The 21,438-nt window shown below is 38.6% G+C and overlaps 1 protein-coding gene across 1 annotated transcript in view; it reads right to left on the bottom strand.

Moving 5' to 3' along the window:
* PRKDC (protein kinase, DNA-activated, catalytic subunit) overlaps window positions 1–21,438 on the bottom strand; it is a 205,676-nt gene that overhangs the window by 47,737 nt on the left and 136,501 nt on the right. The window contains exons 60-67 of the mRNA XM_079796147.1: window positions 18,880–18,992; window positions 16,747–16,878; window positions 13,682–13,861; window positions 8,445–8,650; window positions 5,577–5,715; window positions 4,549–4,737; window positions 2,919–3,143; window positions 1,538–1,646 (exon numbers count right to left, since the gene is read on the bottom strand). Coding sequence (XP_079652273.1) covers window positions 1,538–1,646; window positions 2,919–3,143; window positions 4,549–4,737; window positions 5,577–5,715; window positions 8,445–8,650; window positions 13,682–13,861; window positions 16,747–16,878; window positions 18,880–18,992 — 1,293 coding nt within the window. The remainder of the gene's footprint in view (window positions 1–1,537; window positions 1,647–2,918; window positions 3,144–4,548; window positions 4,738–5,576; window positions 5,716–8,444; window positions 8,651–13,681; window positions 13,862–16,746; window positions 16,879–18,879; window positions 18,993–21,438) is intronic.

Raw genomic sequence — 21,438 nt, 5'->3', positions numbered from 1 at the left:
CAGAGAATACATAGCTTAAATCACCCTGGCCTGGTTAAATAGAGAACTAAGACACAATTAATGCCATTTGTGCCCACTAAATCCAAGACAAATAAAGTCTGGGGGACATACAACAAAACCCCAAAGGGATTTGGATGGTATTACTTGGGGGATGTTAGGCAGGAAAGATAACTGCTAGGACAGGAAAGAGGGGAGGGGGAATTAAGGAGGAATTTTATCTCACCCACTAAACAAAGAAGTTAGCCACTTTAGGACTTGCCAAGCAAGATGACCAGATGTACATACAAATGTTCTGAGATAAGTCACAATAATGTAGAAGGGGACTCTGAAACCTAGTCTGCTATCCAAGATACTCAGCAGGGGAACTTTGAAACCTGCAGAGGGAAGGGTATAAAACCCCTTGAATCCCCATTAGGCAGTGTGCTCAGATTAGCTGAGTTGCCCACTTGTGTTTTACGTCCAGTGTATTCTTAATCTGCTTGCTTTGCTTCAACACTGCTGTCTGTCACTCATCTGAAATCTTTCTTGTGAGACTGACAAGAACCGAGGAACCGAGAGCCACGCCCTCTGATTCAGGGGGCTGCCCAGTAACAAAGGGTTTTGTAAAAGGGATTCATAATAATTATCATAAAATTAAATTTCACATTGCTAATGTTTAAAGCTTTCATTTTTTTTCTTTCTGTTGGTGGAAAGTAGTGGTTAAGAACACAAACTTAAATCAGACAGTTCTGGGTTCAAAATCTGGATCTTTCACTTTAATAGTGTGGGAAAAATTTAATCTTTAGGCCTCTATAAAATGAGGAGATAGAATCTTCATCTCATAAAGCTGTTATAAAAACTAGATAATATAGAAAAGAGAGATTAATAGCTCCTGGAAAATACAAAGCACTTAATGAATTATTAGTACTCTGCAAAGTTTCTTTCATATTATTTTTAATTATTTAGGGCAAAAATTAAAATTTAGATTTACAAAGAAGTACTCTGCGTGGCCTCCTATCGACACCAGGATGTAATCCACTTGGTGTTGGCGAAGGCCACTGTCTGAGCCCGCAGTCTCCCTCTCTCAGGCCAGGGCGCCTGGCAGCCAGTCACAGACCTTTCTGCACCTGGGGAGCTGCAGGCTTCTGCGAGGCAGGCATTCGGCAAAGCCCCTTTCCACCTCCAGAGTGAGTTCAGGCCCTTCCTCCAGGAGCCTTGTGCACCCTCAGTCCAGGGCAGATTCTGTCATCGAGTTTCCTATGCCCACCTCCACCTCAGCAGGGATCACATCATATTGAAATTACTCCACTATTTTGAATGCTTCCTCAAGCTGGGCAGTCTGTTTCATTTGGCTTTATATCCCCAATGTCTAGAATAGTGTTTGACCATTTTATACATTCATTTCAATATCAAAATACATATTTGTAGAATGAACTTAAAGTAGTTTCTAACCCACATATTAAAAAATATATACTTCCAGTAAGCAAAAAAAAATTTTTAATCAGATCATAAAATTCTTCCATAATTATAAAAAATAATGATAGATTTAAAAAATTACCTTGTTTGCTTATAAAGTTGATGAATTCCTGAATTTCAATTAAAGTTTGTACAGACTGTAATTTGGTAAGTCTACTTCTGTGTAAAAGCACATCAATACTAGAATAGCTCTAGAAAAAAAAGGCATTTAACATTGTTTACAAATCAATTTAAGACTTTAAACTTTAATACAGTTCTATAAAATGTAAAATACAGCAACTACCATACAAATACATCACACAATGTGGCTCAGTGTGGTTAATAATGAGGTCATACAAGAAATTGTCTCTCATTGATGTTTCTATCACTCTCTCCCTCTTCCTTCCTCTCTGAAATCAATAAAAATATATTTCTAAAAATCACAAAATCCTCTAATGTAAATAGCTAAGTACAGAAGCCAATTCTTTCTTTAATAAAATTTCTTGAGTGTATTAATCAACTTTTAAAGTTTAAAAATAAAAGACAATTGCTCTGGCCGGTATGGCTCAGTTGGTTGGGTGTCATGCCATGCACTGAAAGGTTGCGGGCTCATTCCCCAGTAGTGGGTGTGCAGGAGGCAGCCAATTGAGGTTTCACTCTCACATCAATGCTTCTCTCTCTCCCACTCTAAAAAATCAATTAAAAAATATTTTTAAAAACTCAGGAAAAAATAAAAGACAATAAATGACTTTGCTTCTAATGATCATTGTGTGCCAATGATGAATGTTGTTAATAGACTCTATACAAGACACTGACTTTAAAAATAAACAAATATCAGAGGAAGATTCTCCGACAAGCAAAAAGGCAAAATGGCAGAAAATAAACAGGGAAGATTCATAATCTTCCCCACCCAGCAACCAAACTTCTAATCACCTACTCCAACTATAAAAGTCGACTCTCAAGTGTTTCTTTTTTTTATTAGCAGTGTGAGAAAAATAAAAACTTAAGGTAAAACAAAAAATAGAACTTCTATAACAGGAAAAAAACTTTTTAAAAGCATTAAGACAAAAAAAAATAAACAGAGTAAAGAGAGCTATCAGAAGAAAATAGTAGAAAAAAGAAAATGGGTGGTATTAAATAGTACATAAAAATGTTTTATTATTTTTTTATTCACTAGTTTACTGACTTTAAAAATATCACAGCCCTAGCCTATTTTTCTCGGTGGTTAGAGCATCAGCCCCGAGACTGAAGAGTCCCAGGTTCAATTCCGGTCAAGGCATGTACCTTGTTGCAGGCTCCATCTCCACCTGGGCTAGGGCATGTGCGGGAGGCAACGAGTAAATTTTCATATCGATGTTGCTCTCTGTCTCTCCCCCTCCCTTCCACTCTCAAAAAATCAGTGGAAAGAATATCCTCAGGTGAGAATTAACAAAAATAAATAAATCACAGTAATAGTACATTTCAGATTAGTGTATCTGTATTACCTGTATAAAAATTTGAATGCATTTTTCAATATAATACTTGGCTCTGTCAATATCATTTTGTAAGATATAAAGAAGACTCAACTCCTGACTATAATTAAGCTCTATAATGGACTTTTGGAGCTCCTTATTTACAGCCTCATCGATAAATGTCAGCAGGGACTGGTCATTCTCTCCTTGAAGCAGTAACTTCAGCTTGCTGCGGATCATGTAAGGTAGATAGGTCTCCTACGGAACATCAGGAAGACAATGTGAGTTATGCCTAATCATTTTATTACTATAGTGTAAATTTATAACTTATAGTTCAAGATTTAGAGACAAAGTGATTATGCTCGATACTTCAAACCTAAAAACTATAATTTTTAAGACATGCTCATGTAAACTTGCTCATTATGTAACCACAAAATATATAGGACCATGTCCTATAGAAAGTAGGAACTGCGGACTGCTAGCTGAAATTCAGGAGATATTACATACAAAGTGAGGAATCTTTAAGCATAGCCAGGACAGCAGCACTGTGAGAGGGGCCAGGAGAGCAGCCTTGTTTAAGAATTGGGTGATCCTGTGAGGGGAGCCATCTTGCTCTGGGAATTGGGGCATGCCCATGTGTTGCCTGTGACCCAGTGCAAAGAGAACAGAAAATATTTTTCCATGTCATCATACCAGGAATGTTATGTTAATATGCCGGGAACCAATTCCAGCATGTAATAATTACAAGAGTTCCATCAAAAGGTTGATGGGACTTGGGGGGCTCCACAAGGGTGAGCCACATATGTAGTTTACCTGTTGGAAACGGTTAAAGGCACTTCCCCCAAACCTGAATAGGATTATTGCTTGCTGCCAGACAGCTCAGGGCATTCTATTGCCTCCTGTTGGCCAAACACCTGAACAGCTGTAGGCTATTCCCCAAACTGATAATGCTTCTGTATTCTACCCTTTGAAACTCTACCCTTTGAAGCATATATCTCCACCTTGCCTTAGGACAAATTGTGTTAAATAAATACCACGGGGTCCTTAGACAAGGGTGAGTCTTTAGCTCCTACAGCTGAAGATCCTCTGACCCCCAATGCCTTTCAAAATTATCTTTCATCTTTGGACTCCTTCTTAATCATCTACAAGTAGCCCCTTTCTCCAGAATGCTGAATCCTTTGTAAGGCTGGGAAAAGAACCCCGGCATTAATATTTATTTTTATTATTAGTTTTTAATATATTTTTGATTGATTTCAGAGAGGAAGGGAGAGGGAGAGGGAGAGAGATAAAACATCAATGATGAGAGAGAATCATTGACTGGCTGCCTCCTGCACGCCCCCTACTGGGGATCAAGTCCGAAACCAGAGCATGTGCTCTTGTTCGGACCCTTTAGCACACAGGTCTGCGCTCAATTCACTGAGCAAACCAGCTAAGGCAATATTTATTTTTAAACACGTGCCATTTCTTCTGAAGGAGTTAACTAAAAGTGGTAAGAGATTTAACAATACTATGGAGTTTGTGGGGGGAGTCAGGATATATAAATATCATAATGCTTCACAACTACTACTGTATTTTTTTAAAGTTTTAAGCAACTTAATTACTTAGAGAACACCTGACCATCTAAAATATTTATTTCAGCAACTTCTAAAATTATTCTACCCACCTGATAAAACGGGTCACTCCACATTTTATTTAGATCTGGAGGGCTCTCACTGTTGACACTGACTATAGAACAATATGCCAATGATTTCCACTCAGCAAGTTGGTTATAACAATCAAGGGATGCAAGTTCCCAAAAATCCTTCTCGGCTTCTGTAGGCTCACCGTCCTCCCACTCTTGTTTATTGAGAGCCTGGCAAAGAAAAGTTCCTAAGGTTATGTTACAACGTTCAAAAGCACACAAATGAAATAATGTAGGCAGTATAACATTCATTTTCAGATTTATGATAAAGGGAAAGAAAAGGGAAAAGAAAGTAACACTGAATGGGAGAATAAAACACACAAAAGGAATGTTATAGTAACAAATTAATATAAAAACCCTAACCAAGAGAAAAGCCATTTTTCTGAGAAACTTACCAATGAAGCCAATTAATAAAATGAAGACTTTAAGTGACCCATAACTAGATTTAAGTCAATACTGTGGGTTATTTACTAGTTATAAAGTTCTTAGATTGAAAATTACAATAGGACATTTACAGAAAATTGCAGAGAATTTTATAACCTGAATTGATCATTCAAGAGTCTCACAGGTCACAGACCCTGAATTTCAAATATTTGCTGGGCATCTACACTTGGGATAGCCACTGGCAACTCAAAACAGAAAATATATAAAATAGAATTAAAGTCATTTTCCCAAAACCAATCTCACTTACCTTTCATACATTTTTATTGTCAAAGAAAAGCAATCTATTACATAGAAATTAAGTATTCTAGCAGATATTGAAATAACTTATAGTATTTGGTAATTTATGAAATGCTTTATCTGTTATTCAATGATGTTTTCTTAAAAAGAGTAAGAGAAACAGCAATATTTTGCTTATTATGAAACCATTCTCTGCAATTTGTGTAAAAATATACTAATAAGGCATAAAACTGAAACATTATGAAGCTCTAAAATTTAAAACTAACAGTTTTTCCATCCAGAGGACAAAAGTGTTTAATCAACTGACATTTGCTAGAGATCAATTTTACCTCATTATACTGCTTAGCAGCTGCAAAATAATCACTTCTGGCTTCTTCTAATAATGCATTCTGTGTGACTTGCTTTGTTCCGATCTCACTGCTAAAAATGCCACGGAGGACATCATATTCTCCAATTGATCTATACAGTCTATAAAGCAAACCAAAGGGGGAAATGTCCCAATTAATGAATGCCCCAATATTTTAAAGTATTTATTATAATAAAATGATATTAAATCAAGATGTCACATATTATATTAACTAAAATCTTACTTTTGTTTTATAAAATCTTTAAAATTTTAAAGTTGCCATTAAGTTTTGCTACTTCAATCATAGAGGACAGAAATCATTCTAAGGTGCATTTGAAAATATGAAAATGTAGGTTAACAATGTTAATTATATCATTAAATAAACTTCTTCCATGTTAATGGTACCATTACAGTAACATTGCACATATCTGTGGGTGACCTATTTAGAATCCTTGTCTTGCTCTAAAATTCGGAAGGTAGTCAAGAACCCAGAGGTGAGTAAAAATTAATCCAGGTTTTATGGATTAATCTGAGTTCTATGGACAATCTCAATGTTATTGATAAGTAATTTCCTATAGCTTTAATATTTGCTTGAGCATTCTTTATCTTTTCAAGATATTAGCACAAATCTGCTTGACTCCACCAACCAAGCTTCCCCTTTTAAGATATTGTAAGGTAAATGTTTAGTAAGCTTGTTCCCTCCCCCCTGTAATTTTCTCCCCCAACTTTTAAGTCTCAACACAAATGTCACTCTTCCTGAATCTGCAGTCACCTGACCAGCCAGGCAAGGATGGCTTCCTCCTTGGGTTTCCTCCAGTTTAGTCCCTTCACAGGTATGACATCTCATGTATGTACATCAAAAGAGCCCATGAGCTCTCTCTCTCAGAGCCTACTGTTACAAATTTAGGTTAAAACTTTACACATATGGCTCTCTTATTTCCACATCCAAAAAATGGTTAAAGGTACAAAAAAAGTAAAGGTAAACTTTAAACTTTAATAGCTCATGGCCCAAGAGCCCAAAAGGAGATGAAGCTACAAATATTTTTCAGGAACTCAGAAAAGAGGCTACCCTACACTGGCCCCAAGATCTCTAGATTATGTATACTACAACATGGGCAAAACCAGGACTGTGACATATCAACAAAAGGCTAAATTATGTTCTTGAAAGTGTTTGAAAGAAATGCAAAATTATTACATATAACAGTATGAGAAAGTATTAAATAAAATTACAAAAAGTGTTTAAAAGTGCTTCATTTACCTAGTATATGCACATTAGATGAGTTCTCACTCCCTGGAAATACTAAATGCACAAAGTGTTAATTATTGTTCCTATACAGGGTGAGGCAAAAGTAGGTTTACAGTTTATATGGAAAATAATAGAGTAATCCTATATAATAAAAGCCTAATATGCAAATCGACTGAACAGCAGAACGACCAGTTGGCGGGGGGTGGGGCCAGCGAGTGGGCAATGCCAGGCCAGCCAAGGTTGGGGCCAGCAGGCAGAGGGAGGGGACGGTGATGGGGGGGGGGGAGGGGACAGGGGGGGCGGCGGCGACCTGCAGCAGCGGGGCAGCGCCATCCCCAAATCGGCCTGCCGGTTGCCTCCCGCAGAGGGAGGCCACCAGTAGTGGTGGGGCAGCGATGGGGGTTGGGGCCAGCCGCTTGCTGCCTGGCGCCATCCCTAGATCTGCCCTCCGGTCACTTCCTGCAGAGGAGGCCACTGGTGGCAGCGGTGGGGCGATGGGGGGCGGGGCCGTCCCCCGATCTGCCTGCTGGTTGCCTCCTGCAGAGGGAGGCCAGACTGTGGCTTAGGCCCACTCTCCCCGGGGAGCAGGCCTAAGTCGTCAATTGGACATCCCCTGAGGGTTCCCGGACTGCGAGAGGACGCAGACTGGGCTGAGGGACCCCTCCCCGAGTGCACAAATTTTCGTGCACCGGGCCTCTAATTAATAATAATACAAGAATAAACTGTGATTCACGTACTCATAGCTGTAAACCTACTTTTGCATCACCCTGTACATCTGAAAGAAGATAAAAAAGCCCAGGTGCACTCTCTGAACTGTCCCAGGATGTATCTTGCTACTTAGAAAACTCATCACCTCCTACTTCATATTATGGTTAGTCATGTATATAAGTACATATGGCTAGTTTTGTGAGCCTGTGAGAAATGTCTAATTCTTATTTTAATTCTTCTCAGCACCTGAGAATGACTTACTTACTCAGAATCCCAATTGAAAAAGAAAGATAAAAACGACTATAAAATAGTGAAACGGTAAGGAGTTCGCGCCCTTACTTTTACTTTACCCTAGAACTTGAAGATCTAAAAATCAGTGCTATAAAATAGAAGTTCAAATTAAAATTCAACCTAAACCAAGAGACGTCACAGAATCGCTCTCTTATGATGAAACCACAACTAGTGAAAGAAACAGACATAACACAAAACAGAATAACTACACAACAAAATCCCCCCCCCATAAACAAAATAATTGGACTAAATTTTTCCTAAAAATGTGAATCCTGCTGAAAATAACAAATCATCCTGTATTCAGTATAGCAAAGCAGCAAACACATTCAAAATACTAGGAACTATAAGTTACAGCCACACTTATAGGAAATAAAACTTAGTGCATAAATATCCTGAGTCCAAAAGATTGTATAGTGAAAGAAATGATCAGGTTTAATTAACCTCTTTCCTTGGGCACGATATGCCTTGTCATCTCATGGAATGGTACTCTACCTGAAAGGTTTTTCAAAAATGTTTATAACAGTGTTACTATCAACTTTACTTGTTCATTTTCTGCCAAAATGCAATTCCCTGTTCTCTCAACAGCGTCCGGATCACAGAGCTTACTTAGCAAGTTCCATCCATCGGAGCACATCAGGAGAGAGGCGGGGCCTCCCCCGAGCCCGCTTGGGAGGTGGCTCTTGAGGCGCCAAGTGGAGCAAGGCCTCCTCGAGCAGGCGGATGCCCACAGGCTGCTGAAGGCTGGCCAGGCAGCCGGCGCCGACAGAAGCTGGGTCAAGGCTCAGCAAGTCCGCGTGTTGGCAGCTGATTTCCTGTGAAACCACAAACACATAGAGCTGTTTAGCTTGCAGTACGCTGACCATGCCTTCACCAGTGAATAATTCATTCTAGTAGACATTAAAAAAAGTTTTGATGTAAGTAGTGATATAACTAAAAGTTTCTCTGTGTAATTCTATTAAATTTTCCTCAACATTCAGTTTGCTCAAAGGAGGAAATGACCTCTTATTTTTACATTATTTTTAAATTTAAAGCGGAAAATAACACCCACTAGAAAAACTGAAGATATGTATATATATTCTATAGAGACAAATAGCAATTGCAGTTGCCAGGAATATTTAGCCTGAATTGATGAGAAAAGCAGCTAAGTCCTGGCCAGGTGGCTCAGTTGATTGGAGTGTCATACTGTACACCAAAAGGTTGTGGGTTTGATTCCTTGTCAGGGCACATAACTAAGTCTTGAGTTCCATCCCTAGTCGGCGCCTATGGGAGGCAACCGTTCGATGTTTCTCTCACATCGATGTCTTTCTCTCTCTCTCAATTTCTCTAAGAATCAATAAAAACCAAACAAACATATCCTCAGGTGAGGCTTAAAATTTTTAAAAAAGCAGCTGAAACACAGATTTCTTATCTGATCACCAAAAAGTAGGTACACTCAGCTCCAGTATTCTATTCAAAACCTTTTCCCCGCCCATCTTTTTCACTCATGAATTATTATATTGACCTTTACTTTGTAACTCTCAATTTGAGAGTCCTATGTTCACCAAAATCATGAGAAATAAACCCCAAATCAATATAGAGAACAATATGAACAGCTCCTCCCCATCCATACCAGCCTCTTCCCAACTCCCTCATGGCTGTGCCATGCCTGGACCACTTGCTAAGTCTGACTGAGTTTCCACCAAGCCAACGTAAGCTCTACATTAGGAATCTTGGAAGAATACAGATTCTCCAAAGTAAGCAAACAAACAAAAATGTACGTCACTCTTAGAAGGAACCTAGTGGTAAAGAAAATCCAAATAAAGTTCTATTTTAATTAATAACATAGCAAAGGCTCTTATTTTGATATAACATCTTCTAATATGGAGAAGGAAGCCCAGAAGAAAATATTGTAAAATAAAAATATTTTTAATTTTCAAGCAATCCCCTCATTCTATAAATATTTATTGAATGACTTCTATATTCCAGACACTATGGTAAACAATGTTGTTTCTGACTGTATAAATTTTAAGATTTATTCCTATTTGCCCATGAGATGTCTTTCTCATGAGATGGTTTTAATGAACAAACAGTTATTATTGGGATATCATTTCTTTATAAGTAAATGTGCACTCATAATTTAGATGAGATCTGTAAGTCTGTTTTCAGGACACTTGACTGTTCTGTATAATCTTGTTGACAGTATCACTTTACTTTATAAAGAATTAGAGGCCTGGTGCACAAAATTCGTGCACAGGGGCAGAGGGTCCCCAGTCCCTCTCGCAATCCGGGACCCCTCAGGGGATGTATGACTGCTAGTTTAGGCCCGATCCCTAAACCAACAGTTGGACATCCCTCTCGCAATCCAGGACCCCTGGCTCCTAACCGCTCACCTGCCTGCCTGCCTGATCACCCCTAACCACTCTGCCTGCCTGATCACCCCTAACCACTCTGCCTGCCTGATCACCCCTAACCACTCACCTGCCTGCCTGATTGCCCCCAACTACTCGCCTGCCTGCCTGGCTGCCTGATCGCCCCTAATTGCTCGCCCCTAACCGCTTCTGCCTTGGCCCCCGCTGCTGTGGCTTCATCCAGAAAGATGTCCGAAATGACGTCGGAAGGTCATTCAGCTGTCCGGTCTAATTAGTATATTACACTTTTATTATTATAGATGATCTGTTAAGCAAAAAACTTTAGCCCTTCAATTTCACTCCTTATAATTCTAAAACAGAACAAAGTAATGAAGCTTTATTTTTAAAAGGTTGATTATCTACCTTTATTAATAAAAAATACTCCTTGTTTTGACCTTTATCTAATTGTATTAGGTGAATGCAGGCAACATTTGTTTCAAATATTTCATCGTTCTTTTTTATTTTAATCTTTATTGTTGAAAGTATTACATAGGTCCTCCTTTTCCCCCCATTAACCTCTTCCAGCCTGCTCCTGTGCCCCATCCCCCACCCTCCCAAGCCCTCACCATCCCACTGTCTGTGTCCACAGGTTATGCATATATGCATACAAGTTCATTGGTTGATCACTTCCTACCCACCCGCCCCTGCCTTCCCTCTGAGGTTCAACAGTCTGTTCATGCTTCTATGACTCTGGGTCTATTTTTGATCATCAGTTTATTTGGTTCATTAGAGTCCACATATGAGATCATGTGATACTTATCTTTCTCTGACTGGCTTATTTCACTTAGCATAATACTCTTCAGGTCCATTCATGCTGTTGCAAATGGTAAGAGTTCTTTTTTATTGCCACATAGTATTCCATTGTGTAAATATACCAGTTTTTTATCTACTCATCTGTTGATGGGCACTTAGGCTGTTTTCAAATCTTAACTATTATAAATTGTGCTGCTATGAGCATAGGGGTGCATATATTCTTTCTGGTAAGTGTTTTGCGTTTCCTAGGATATATACCTAGAAGTGGGATCACTGGATCAAATGGGAGTTCCATTTTTAATTTTTGAGGAAACTCCATACTGTTTTCCACAGTGGCTGCACCAGTCTGCATTCCCACCAGCAGTGCACGAAGGTTCCCTTTTCTCTACATCCTCACCAGCACTAGTCGTTTGTTGATGGTAGCCATTCTGACAGGTGTGAGGTGATATCTCATTGTTGTTTTAATTTGCACCTATCGGATGATTAGTGACTTTGAGCATTTTTTCCTATGTCTGTTGGCCATTTGTATGTCCACTTTGGAGAAGTGTCTATTTAGGTCCTTTGCCCATTTTTCAATTGGATTGTTTGTCTTCCTTTTGTTAAGTTGTATGAGTTCCCTATATATTTTGGAGATTAACCCCTTATTGGATGTAACATTGGCAAATATGTTCTCCCATGCAGTGGGCTCTCTTGTTATTTTGTTGATGGTTTATTTTGCAGTGCAGAAGCTATTTATTTTAATGTAGTCCCATTTGTTTATTTTCTCCTTAGTTTCTTTTGTCCTAGGAGATGTATTGGTAAACATATTGCTAAAATGGATGTCTGAGATTTTGGTGCCTATGGTTCTTCTAGGACTTAGGTTTCATGTCTTACATTTAAGTCTTTTATCCACTTTGAGTTTATTCTTGTGTATGGTGTAAGTTGGTGGTATTTTAGTATTATCTGTAACCTCCATAGTTCTTAAATGGAGATTTGCATATAGAATATCCTCAACAGGGGCGGGTGGGTAGGAAGTGATCAACAAATGTTTTTATTTTTAAAAAATCAAACTTTTATATAAAGTTCAAACAAGCAATGAATAGCATAAATGTAGGGCACCAAATTAATGTCTGTTTGCCAGTCACTGACTATATCATTGGAAAAAGGCCAAATGGATTTTTCTTTCGTTAAGCTACATCACAGATAAACTCATTGTGGGAAGTTCTGGTGAGGCAATAGTACTTCAAAGAGACAGTCATTCTTGCTGAAAAGAAGGCTATGCCAAATGTAATGTGATTTCATGGAGAGAAAAAACAAATCATAGTTTTGGATATGAACCACAAGGAAAAAGTCATCACAGCAAATGCTGCAAACCGCAGGCACTGACTTCCCTTTGTGCTGCTTCTTTCATGGTCAATGTCAAGCAGTAAGCACGAGGGTGAGTAGAAGGTATTTATTTATGTAATGGCAGTTAATGACTCTCATAAATAACAATGAAAAAACTAGTTTTTTAACAAATATAGAAACAAAACTAAAAATTCAGATTTTAAAAATCACTTCAGAATATAATGTGAAGAAAAGTTACTTTGAAATACTGACTGATTCGATACAATTACTCAAACTTTATCTTTAATGTGGCCAGGAGAAAAACAATAAAGAAATTCTACTTGTAAATTATAAACCAACAAAATTAGAACTAATATATTAAAAAACTATATTAACAGTTTTATGCTACATCAAAAAGAACAAAACAGAAAAACCAAGTACTTCATCTCAGGGAATTATTACCCAATTAGTTTGCAAACCAAAGCTACTAATAAATAATATTAAAGAATATAATTTTAAAATTATTCTAGGGAGGTTACAGATAATACTAAAACAAACCAAAAAGATTTTCTATAACAGACTGATTAATGACCCATGTTTTGAGTGGCAAAGAAAACATTTCTTACATAAAAAGTAATCTTCCAATAAGTATGTTTTAGTAATAACTGAAAGTACGTCTACATTAAGTTCTCTGCTCAAACTGCCTTAGGCCTTTTCTGACACTCCATCTAAGAAGTATCTACTAGTATAGCAGTACACACACCCCACCCTGATCAAAGGGCTCTTACTCACCTGCCTCGTTACTACCCTGCATTACTTTAGTTAACTTCTATACCTCTCAAGTTCTATGATACCTTCTGCTACCTCATGTTATCTTCCTGTATTTGCCTGTTTATTTTTATCTGTCACCCATCCAGAATGTTCTTGGAGAGCAGAAATTTGTGTCTCTGCATCACTGTGTCCCCACCACTTAGATCAAAGTCAATCAACATCTCTTGAAGGCAGTCAGGAAGCAGGAAAAAATTTAGTGAAATACTACCTAAGGAAAAACATGTCAACACTGTGCAGTGGGCAACCAAAACCTGAAGGGCATGGCTCATTACAAACCAAAGCACTTCTATGCCAAGTTTAATTTTGGACTTGCCTGTCACATATACTGTTTCTAAGTACAAATAAGTTACATCTACCCATCTGTAAGCGGTAACCAACCCGAAGCACGTTTCCTCTGTTACATGTCTTGTGTTTAAACCTGGTAAACAAATGAAGTTTGTTTTTCTGATTTAAATTTTTTATTGTTTGACACTTTTGCAGATGTTCCCCAATACTCCCCCAGCAAAAGAAGGCTTATAGTCATGCAAAGTAGATAATGCATCTTACGAAGCGTGTGTAGACTTTTACCTGGATACAGGCGACGAAAGGTGGGAAGAAAGAGTACGTGGTGCTGAGAAAATGATTGAAGTCCTGGAGCAACTTCTGAGTAACGTTGTTTTTCTCAGCTATGGTCTTGTATTTATCCATCTCTTTTATAATCGCAGAAAACAAGCTGCCAAAAAGTTGCTTTGCAATTATTGGGTCTCTCTGTGAAATATGCAAAAGGAAAAGAAATTAGGAACTGAAGTAAAAATTCTTTAATTTACCAACTATCAAAGCTTTATTTGAAAAATACAAACTGTTGCAAACCTATCTACTGAAGATCTCATTTCTATTTAGAAACTTTTAACAGACATTGGCAAGGGGAGAATTTGGAATTTAACCTTAGGAAAGGCATGACAGCACAGATTTTGGACCCAGAGATAAAAATTTAAAAGCTGGAACCACATATCTTAACTCCTGTGTGAGTCTGGGCCTTCAGATTCCTCATAATTAAAATGGGGATAACAGGACACATCTCACAGGGTTTTGGTAAGATTAGCCCAAGATAAAGTATGTCAAGTGCTCAGTGCAGTAACTGATAAAATCTTGGAGAAAATTTAAATTAAATTTTCAGGTATTATCTTCATATGAACATCATTGTAAAGCTTAAAATAACTAACCGATGAGCTTAAATAAAATGCCAATTTTAATTTTCAAGGTACCATCACTTTGACCATTCAAACTATTAAAACCATTAGTAGCTGTTTATGTGTCTTTCAAATTTGGGCTATTTATCTCTAATGGCTCTAACCCTCATACTCCACGACCACGGGAACATTATCCTTTATTTGTGTCTATAACACCAGTATTCAGAATAATTTCTGGCATGTTGTGTCTATATTTTTTTAAATGAAGGCATGAGAGTATGAATAAATAAAATTTTAAAATTATTTTGTTGATAAAAGCTGTGTCTGAAGAAAAAGTGCAATTTGACTAATACTTTGCTTATTAATTTAAGTGATGTATTTGTCTTATAAAAAGTAGTAATAGTTGCTATGTAAGATTTTAGAAAATATGGATTAGGAAAAAAGAAAACAAGTATCACCCATATTGTACTACATCTAGTCACTGTCATGGCTGCTCTCGTACTGACACGCACACTCCTGTTTGGTGACCTGCTTTTTTCACTTAACATGTTTTCACTTACAACACACTGCTTCTTGAGTACAAATTCCTTTATTTTCCAAGGAGTCCCACATGTCATTCTGTTACAGTAACTGCAACAGTAATTAAGACAATAATGTCTCCAGAGCAATAGGATGCTGCTGCTGGGCATGTACGGCTGGCTAACGTGCTCCTTGTTAGCTCTGTCCACACCTGAGGCTTCTAAGGCAGAACGGCAGGGCCAGGACAGCCGCGGAGGCCTCTCTGTTACCCACCACTGCATCCAAGTGCTGAGAACAGGCCCTGGCATACAGGTGGTGTTACTCCGTATATTAACATTTGTTGAATAAAGTATTGGAATTTGAAGAATTAACAAAAATTTAAGTAAATAAATTCCTTCCTAAAAAAAAATAAAAAAATAGTCCTGCTTTTTCAAAACAATATTTACCATCTTTATTTTTTCCAAGCACAAATGAGATGAACTTATTTGAACATGGGTGTCTCAACAGTTCCAGGCCTGCTAACCTACTACCATCATTACATATCACGTACCTCTCCAGTGTGGAGAGAAGCAAGTCATGCCTAGGAGAGCAGGTGTCAACATCATTTTTGAGGCAGTGATGTGAGCACATGTGTGCAAGGCGCTAGAAAAACTGGGAAATAGTGGCAATGTAGAAAAAGCACTGGGCCAGTCATCAAACAGAGAGAGCATTGTCCTTACACCACAACCAGGGAGGCAGACAGCTTTAACCATACCATCCATTCTTGGCTAACCTTCAATTCTTCATCTGTAAATGTATCTAGTCATTGCCTCAAGGGCACAAAATTACTGTGAGAATCTAATGAGAGAAATGTGAAAGCACTCCCTAATAACCAAGAACTACTGCAAGGGTATCTAACTGGATCTATACAAGGGATAAAAATGCACAGAATTCCACACACACATAAATGAAGAGGAAAGTGATGAAAATGGACAAAGTCTGAAGTCTAGTTGACACTATTGTAACAATGTCAATTTATAGGTCTTAATGATGTACATGATTAAAACAAAAAGAAAAAATAATGAACACAATTATAAAAGGAGCACTATTGAAGGTAGCTAGATGAAGGGGACACAGGACTATGCATTAGTTTTGCTAAATTCCTGTCAAACTATCATTATTTAGATTCAATAAAAAGCTTAAAAGACAGTAAGGGGCTGTGCAGATATAACCTATTATTATAATCAGCATTAGTACTGGAAACTTAAGTACAATAATATATAAGGCATTATATTTCACTAACTAGCATACTATATACTCCAAGCTCTTCAATATTTATTTCAATAAAAGTCAAAGGAATCATATCAGGCTTTTGGGGGATAAATATCCTATTTTTATCAAAGAATTCTGATAGGAAATTTCTACTCTGACATCCTAATGACTTAGAAAAACATTTCCAGTCCTCTGCAATCAAGAGAATTAACAGAGAAGGAAGAACACTGATCCCACCGATAAACTAAAAATCTCCTGATTCCACGTCTCCTGCAAAGGATTTTAGATAAGCAATTCTTTAAATGGCTTAGCACCTTGAAGTTTACAATGACTTTTTGCACATTACTGCAGTCTAACACTGTTGGTAAGAAAATCAGATATCATTCTCTGATGTCATGGATGAAAACATGACGGCTCAGAGCACTAAGTGTCTTGACAAGGACACCAACTGCAGGGATACCTTCCAGATGACAAGTCAGAGTCTCACCACATGAAGAGAAGTTTCAGCCTCAGGAAATGGCAGAGCCGACACTTGGACCAAGGTCTTTTAATCAAGTCCATTGTTTAGGACAAATCAGTACCTCATTTATGATACAGTGTAGCCTCAACCATTTTTCTTGTACACAGCAGACCCCTGGAACAGTTATACCAGTTTTTATGCATCTACAGAAAATGCAGTTCTCAAGGACCAACCTGGGCCACAGCTTGCAAGGGGGTGATCAGGCTGCTGTATTTAATCTGAATGTCGGGAAGGTCTCCTTGACGGTAACTTCTGTACAAAACAACTTGGGCATCATGCTTCATTTTGAACTCACTCTTGATTTCCTATAATCATTAGAACCAAAGAAGATTTGAATTGTAATTAAGAAAATCATAGTACATGAGCTATGAAACTGAGCGTACCCATCTTTAACATAAAGGTGAATCAGTGACAATTTGTATCCAAAATGGTTTAGTCACTATCTTTTACCAGTCGATGACAGATGATAAATCCAAAAGAAAAATCACTATGGTGAAAAGATTACTTAAATATTTACTACAAGTAATCTGAATATTTGTAAAATCAGAGAACTTGATTGAAAACGTCTTACAGCCATAAATCAGAGAGCTGTATTTCCTTAATTACCCTGAGAATAAACTTGGCTATAAGGCCCAGGGTGATCACGACAGTCCCTCCTGTGATCGCCCAGGTCCTCCAGGCCCTGCTCATCCACAAAGGCCAGATCGGGCCTTCCAATAAATCCTTAATCACCCCCAAACCCAACTCTCCCCCATGCAGGGCCTGGGTCCCTGCTCGTCTCTTTGTCTAGAATGTCTGTCGATAGCTTTCACTCACCGTTTGGCTGTCATCTCAGATACCACCTTTTCAAAAAGGCTTCCCTCACTACTCCTCTCCCAGACAGGCTCATTTCTTGGTTAACTTGCGACGTCACACACGTTACGCTCACCTCTGTGCCACTGGCAGTGAGTAGAGCCAGATACTGAGCACAGTGCTCCAGCAAACAAACGACCACAGGGCATGGCTCTCCATGCCTGACTTTCCACGCGGTTCTTATCAAGTGGTTGGCCACTTCAGATGAGACACCTACATCAGAGGGCAGGCCTGGCCTCCCACAGCAGGCCATCCTGTGTTTCCTAACTACTAAAAAGGCCTTTTTCTCAGGCCAAAATACCTCCCTTCGATTTATCCAACCATCCTGGTTTTCTCTCTTCCTTCTGCTGTCTAGATATTGTTACTTCCTTCAGGCATGCCTAGTGAGGTTTCAGGTTTAATTAGGAGCCCACAGCTACTTCTGTGAGTGGGCAAAATAAAAGGCCCTCCAGATGTGATGGGGCCAGTGAGAAGGAGCAGGAGATAAACTTGAGACAATGATTTTGGACCCTAGTCCTCAAAAGAATAGTTGCAGTTACAGAGATAAGAGGAAGATGAAAAGTACATTTACTTTCCACAGAAGGTACAGTGAAACCATTCAATCACTTCATACTCAGATGTGGAAGTTAATTAAGTGATTAAGGATTTTAACTGTAATTAGAACAAAGATGGGATTTTTTTATTCATAATCTTAAAATTTTTATCATAATTACTGATTTATAACATTAAAGCTATGGCTAAAAAAACAATTTCATTATTTTCACATTTTCAAAAATGTTTTATCTATTAACTCATGCCACACTTACACCTTAAATCACTACTTTCAGCAGATAGCTCTGATCTGCCTGCCTAGCCCTGCCCACCCCTTCCTCTGGGCCCACCTTTCCCTCCCCATCATGTACCTCCAGGAAGTGGCTGGTTGTAACATGGCCTCAACCCCCAACCCCCTGACCATAGATTAGTGGTCCCCAAATGGCCCCCGACCCGAGGTGGGCCAAGACTCTGGCCTTGAGGCAGAGAGTGGGGCAATCCCTTCTCAGCAGCTACAGTCATACTGTGTAAAATTCAGGAGTAATTGGTGGCCATGGTCCCACCACACAGAGAAGGTCAATCTGTTCAGAGAACAAACCAAGCTGAGGAGAGGCTGAAAGAAGGGGCAGTGATGGGGCCCTGCCAGGGCCCGTGAGCCAGGACACACCACAGGTTCAGGGGAAAACCCACACGTCTCATTCCAAGACACCACAACCCCTCAGTGAGTCATGAATGCCCTTTCATTTACACTAGTCAGAGGAGACTTTCGTTCATAAATAACTTCAAGTCAGATACTGCTGCTTCTCTGATGGTGGTTTACAGACCAATATTAGAACCAATATCTGGCAGGAAGCTTGTTTCCTTACTACACATATATAAAACAGATATTTCAAACCAATCAAATAATTGAGAAAGATACAAACCTTCTTTCGTTTTTGCTCAGCAATACCTTTTTTCGCATAAATCAAACTGATCTTTTCTTGGTCCTTTAAAAATCGTCTGCGTAATCTTAATATGTCTACCCGACTGTCTGTACCTGAAGAATAAAAAGCAGGTTTGTTATAATTGGCCACTTCAACACTTGCCTCATCCCCAGAATCTCCTAAAATAAACGTGAGGTTGTTTGCTTACCTCCATTTTTTATTTTATTTAGTTTTTCTTTTCTTTCTTTCTCTCTCTTTTTTTAAACGACACAAGCCTATGCAAAGAAGATGATTAACTAGTTTAGAAGCTCTAGCACAGAAAATTGAAGTAACTCAGTCCTAGAGCTGCAGTAGAACAATGATGGGGGAAAGGACTTGGAAGACTGGGCCCTGGCAGCACCAGCCCTCCAGGGAAGGGAGGAGAGGGGGGCTGAAGCAGGAGGTGTGGTGCGAAAGCGCAGCCTCCTGGCGTGGGTGTGGAGCCGGGGTAATGGACAGAGGGTCTCTGAGTAAAAGGGCCAGCCCGGCTGGAAGCAGAGGAAACAGTGACCAGTAAGACACAGGAATGGCCTGAAGGGAAGAAATTCGAGAATTTGCCGCTGGATAACCAACCAGCACAAAAGAGCAGACAGAGATATCTACACGTTTCAATGGCCCAGTCCAGCCGGACGTTGCTGAGTGAAGACCACAGTCCAGCCGGACGTTGCTGAGTGAAGACCACAGTCAGCATGCACGCCCTTTTGTAAGCTATTCCAAATGCCTTTTTAGTGCCCTACTTGGGAACACATTAAAAAAGTAAAACATCATCGAGTATTTTGAGGAAAGCTTCAAATATGAAAGACAGAAACCAAAATAAATAGGGATGAGCAGTTGCTGAAATCAGATCATTCAGGAAAATTTTTTCAAAAATTATCATTTATCATCAAGGTAAGAATAGATAGTGCATCCATGGATCAAGGACTTAAGGGATGTTCAGGGAACAAAAATAGCTTATGGAAATTAAAAATATGATATCATAACATAAAAGCGAGGGTTAGAAGATAAGATAGAAGAAATTTCCCAGAATATAGAGCAAAAAGGACAAAACAACAAGAAGAAAATTAGAAGGATAACCATAAGATCTGACATGCAAGCAACAGGATTTCAAAAAGAGAAAACTGAGATGAGGAAATCAACAAAATCACCCAAGAATATTCCAGAACTAGAATATATGAGTTAGCAGCCTGACAGGGGCCTAGAAAAATGGACTAAAATAGACCAAAGAACACTTTTGTGAAATTTCCTAAAACTGGTTTAAAAGAGGAAGATCCTAAGAGTGTCCACAGAGAAAAGATCAAGTTCTTACAAAGGATCAACAAAGAGATGACATCAGGTTTCTCAACCACAGCCCTGTGGCAAAAGAAACTTCGACGAGTTCACACTCAGAATTCTATAGCTAAATCACCCATTAGGTGTGAGTGCTACCAAAAGCAATGTACGGCATCAAAGTACCAACAAGAAGCATACTGCTTCTGACCCCCTTTCTCAGGAGGCTACTTGAGGAGGTGTTAGACCAAAAGAAGGAACTAAACCAAGGAAGAAGGATCAGGAAGGCGGACAGACCTTCAGGCTGTGGAGGTGGTCTCTAGACAACAGCTAAGCAGAAACCCCACCCAGCCAGCTCAGAGGCTCCTGGAGAGATTTCTTTAAGAATCTGAGACATTTATATGTTGGGATACAATAAAACTATACAACTCAGAGGAAGTTTGGTGATAAATATGTAGAAATCTGAGCATCTCAAACAAAATAATTATTAATGCCCAGGAAAAATTATTGTGTGAAAAGTTAAAGTAATGATAGAATCTCACTCATGGTTCAGCCACAAATACTATTTATGTAGTCAAGATAAAAGGAAATTGAATATCGATTAAACAAAGACTAAGACATTGTTGTATTGTCAATCAGCGAGTTAGATACAAGATGCCTTAACAAGCCAATTAATTAGGAGTTGTTAATTGCGCGCGGGTTCAGAGCAGAATATCTCTGTCAAATTCTGAACAAACACAGGAAGGAGTATTTTCTTTTTATATCCTTCCAGGTCTTTGTGTAAATTATTTTTGTTGTCAGCTTGTAACCTTGAGTATATATCATATCTAACAAACATCTGTCATATCTATACAGACAACTTGTAACCTTGAGTACATATCATATCTATACAGACACCTGTAACCTTTGATACATAATGAACAAACACTTGGCATGAGACTACGGGAATTATTATCAGTATCAGCGTATCAACCCCTTTAGATGGCTAGCTTGCAAGGTCAGTTAAGTTTATCTTTTCTATTATTTAAGTTAAAAAACAAAGTTATTTTTACAGAATAAGAGACGGTCTAAAAATAACAGAGTTGACTTATGGAACAAGGGACTAGCAAGAAATAGCAGAGAACTTCAAAACAGCAGTTTCAAACAGCAGTTTTCCCAAAGGAGGGATCATTACTATGCTTCAACATAATTATATCAGAAGATGAAGGCACAGGAAGAATTCATCATGTGTGTGTGATAGATGGGGGTGAGCGA

Source organism: Cnephaeus nilssonii (assembly GCF_951640355.1).
Source record: "Cnephaeus nilssonii genome assembly, chromosome: 18".
Taxonomy (NCBI): Eukaryota; Metazoa; Chordata; class Mammalia; order Chiroptera; family Vespertilionidae; genus Cnephaeus; species Cnephaeus nilssonii.
This window is presented reverse-complemented; position numbering and strand designations above follow the sequence as displayed.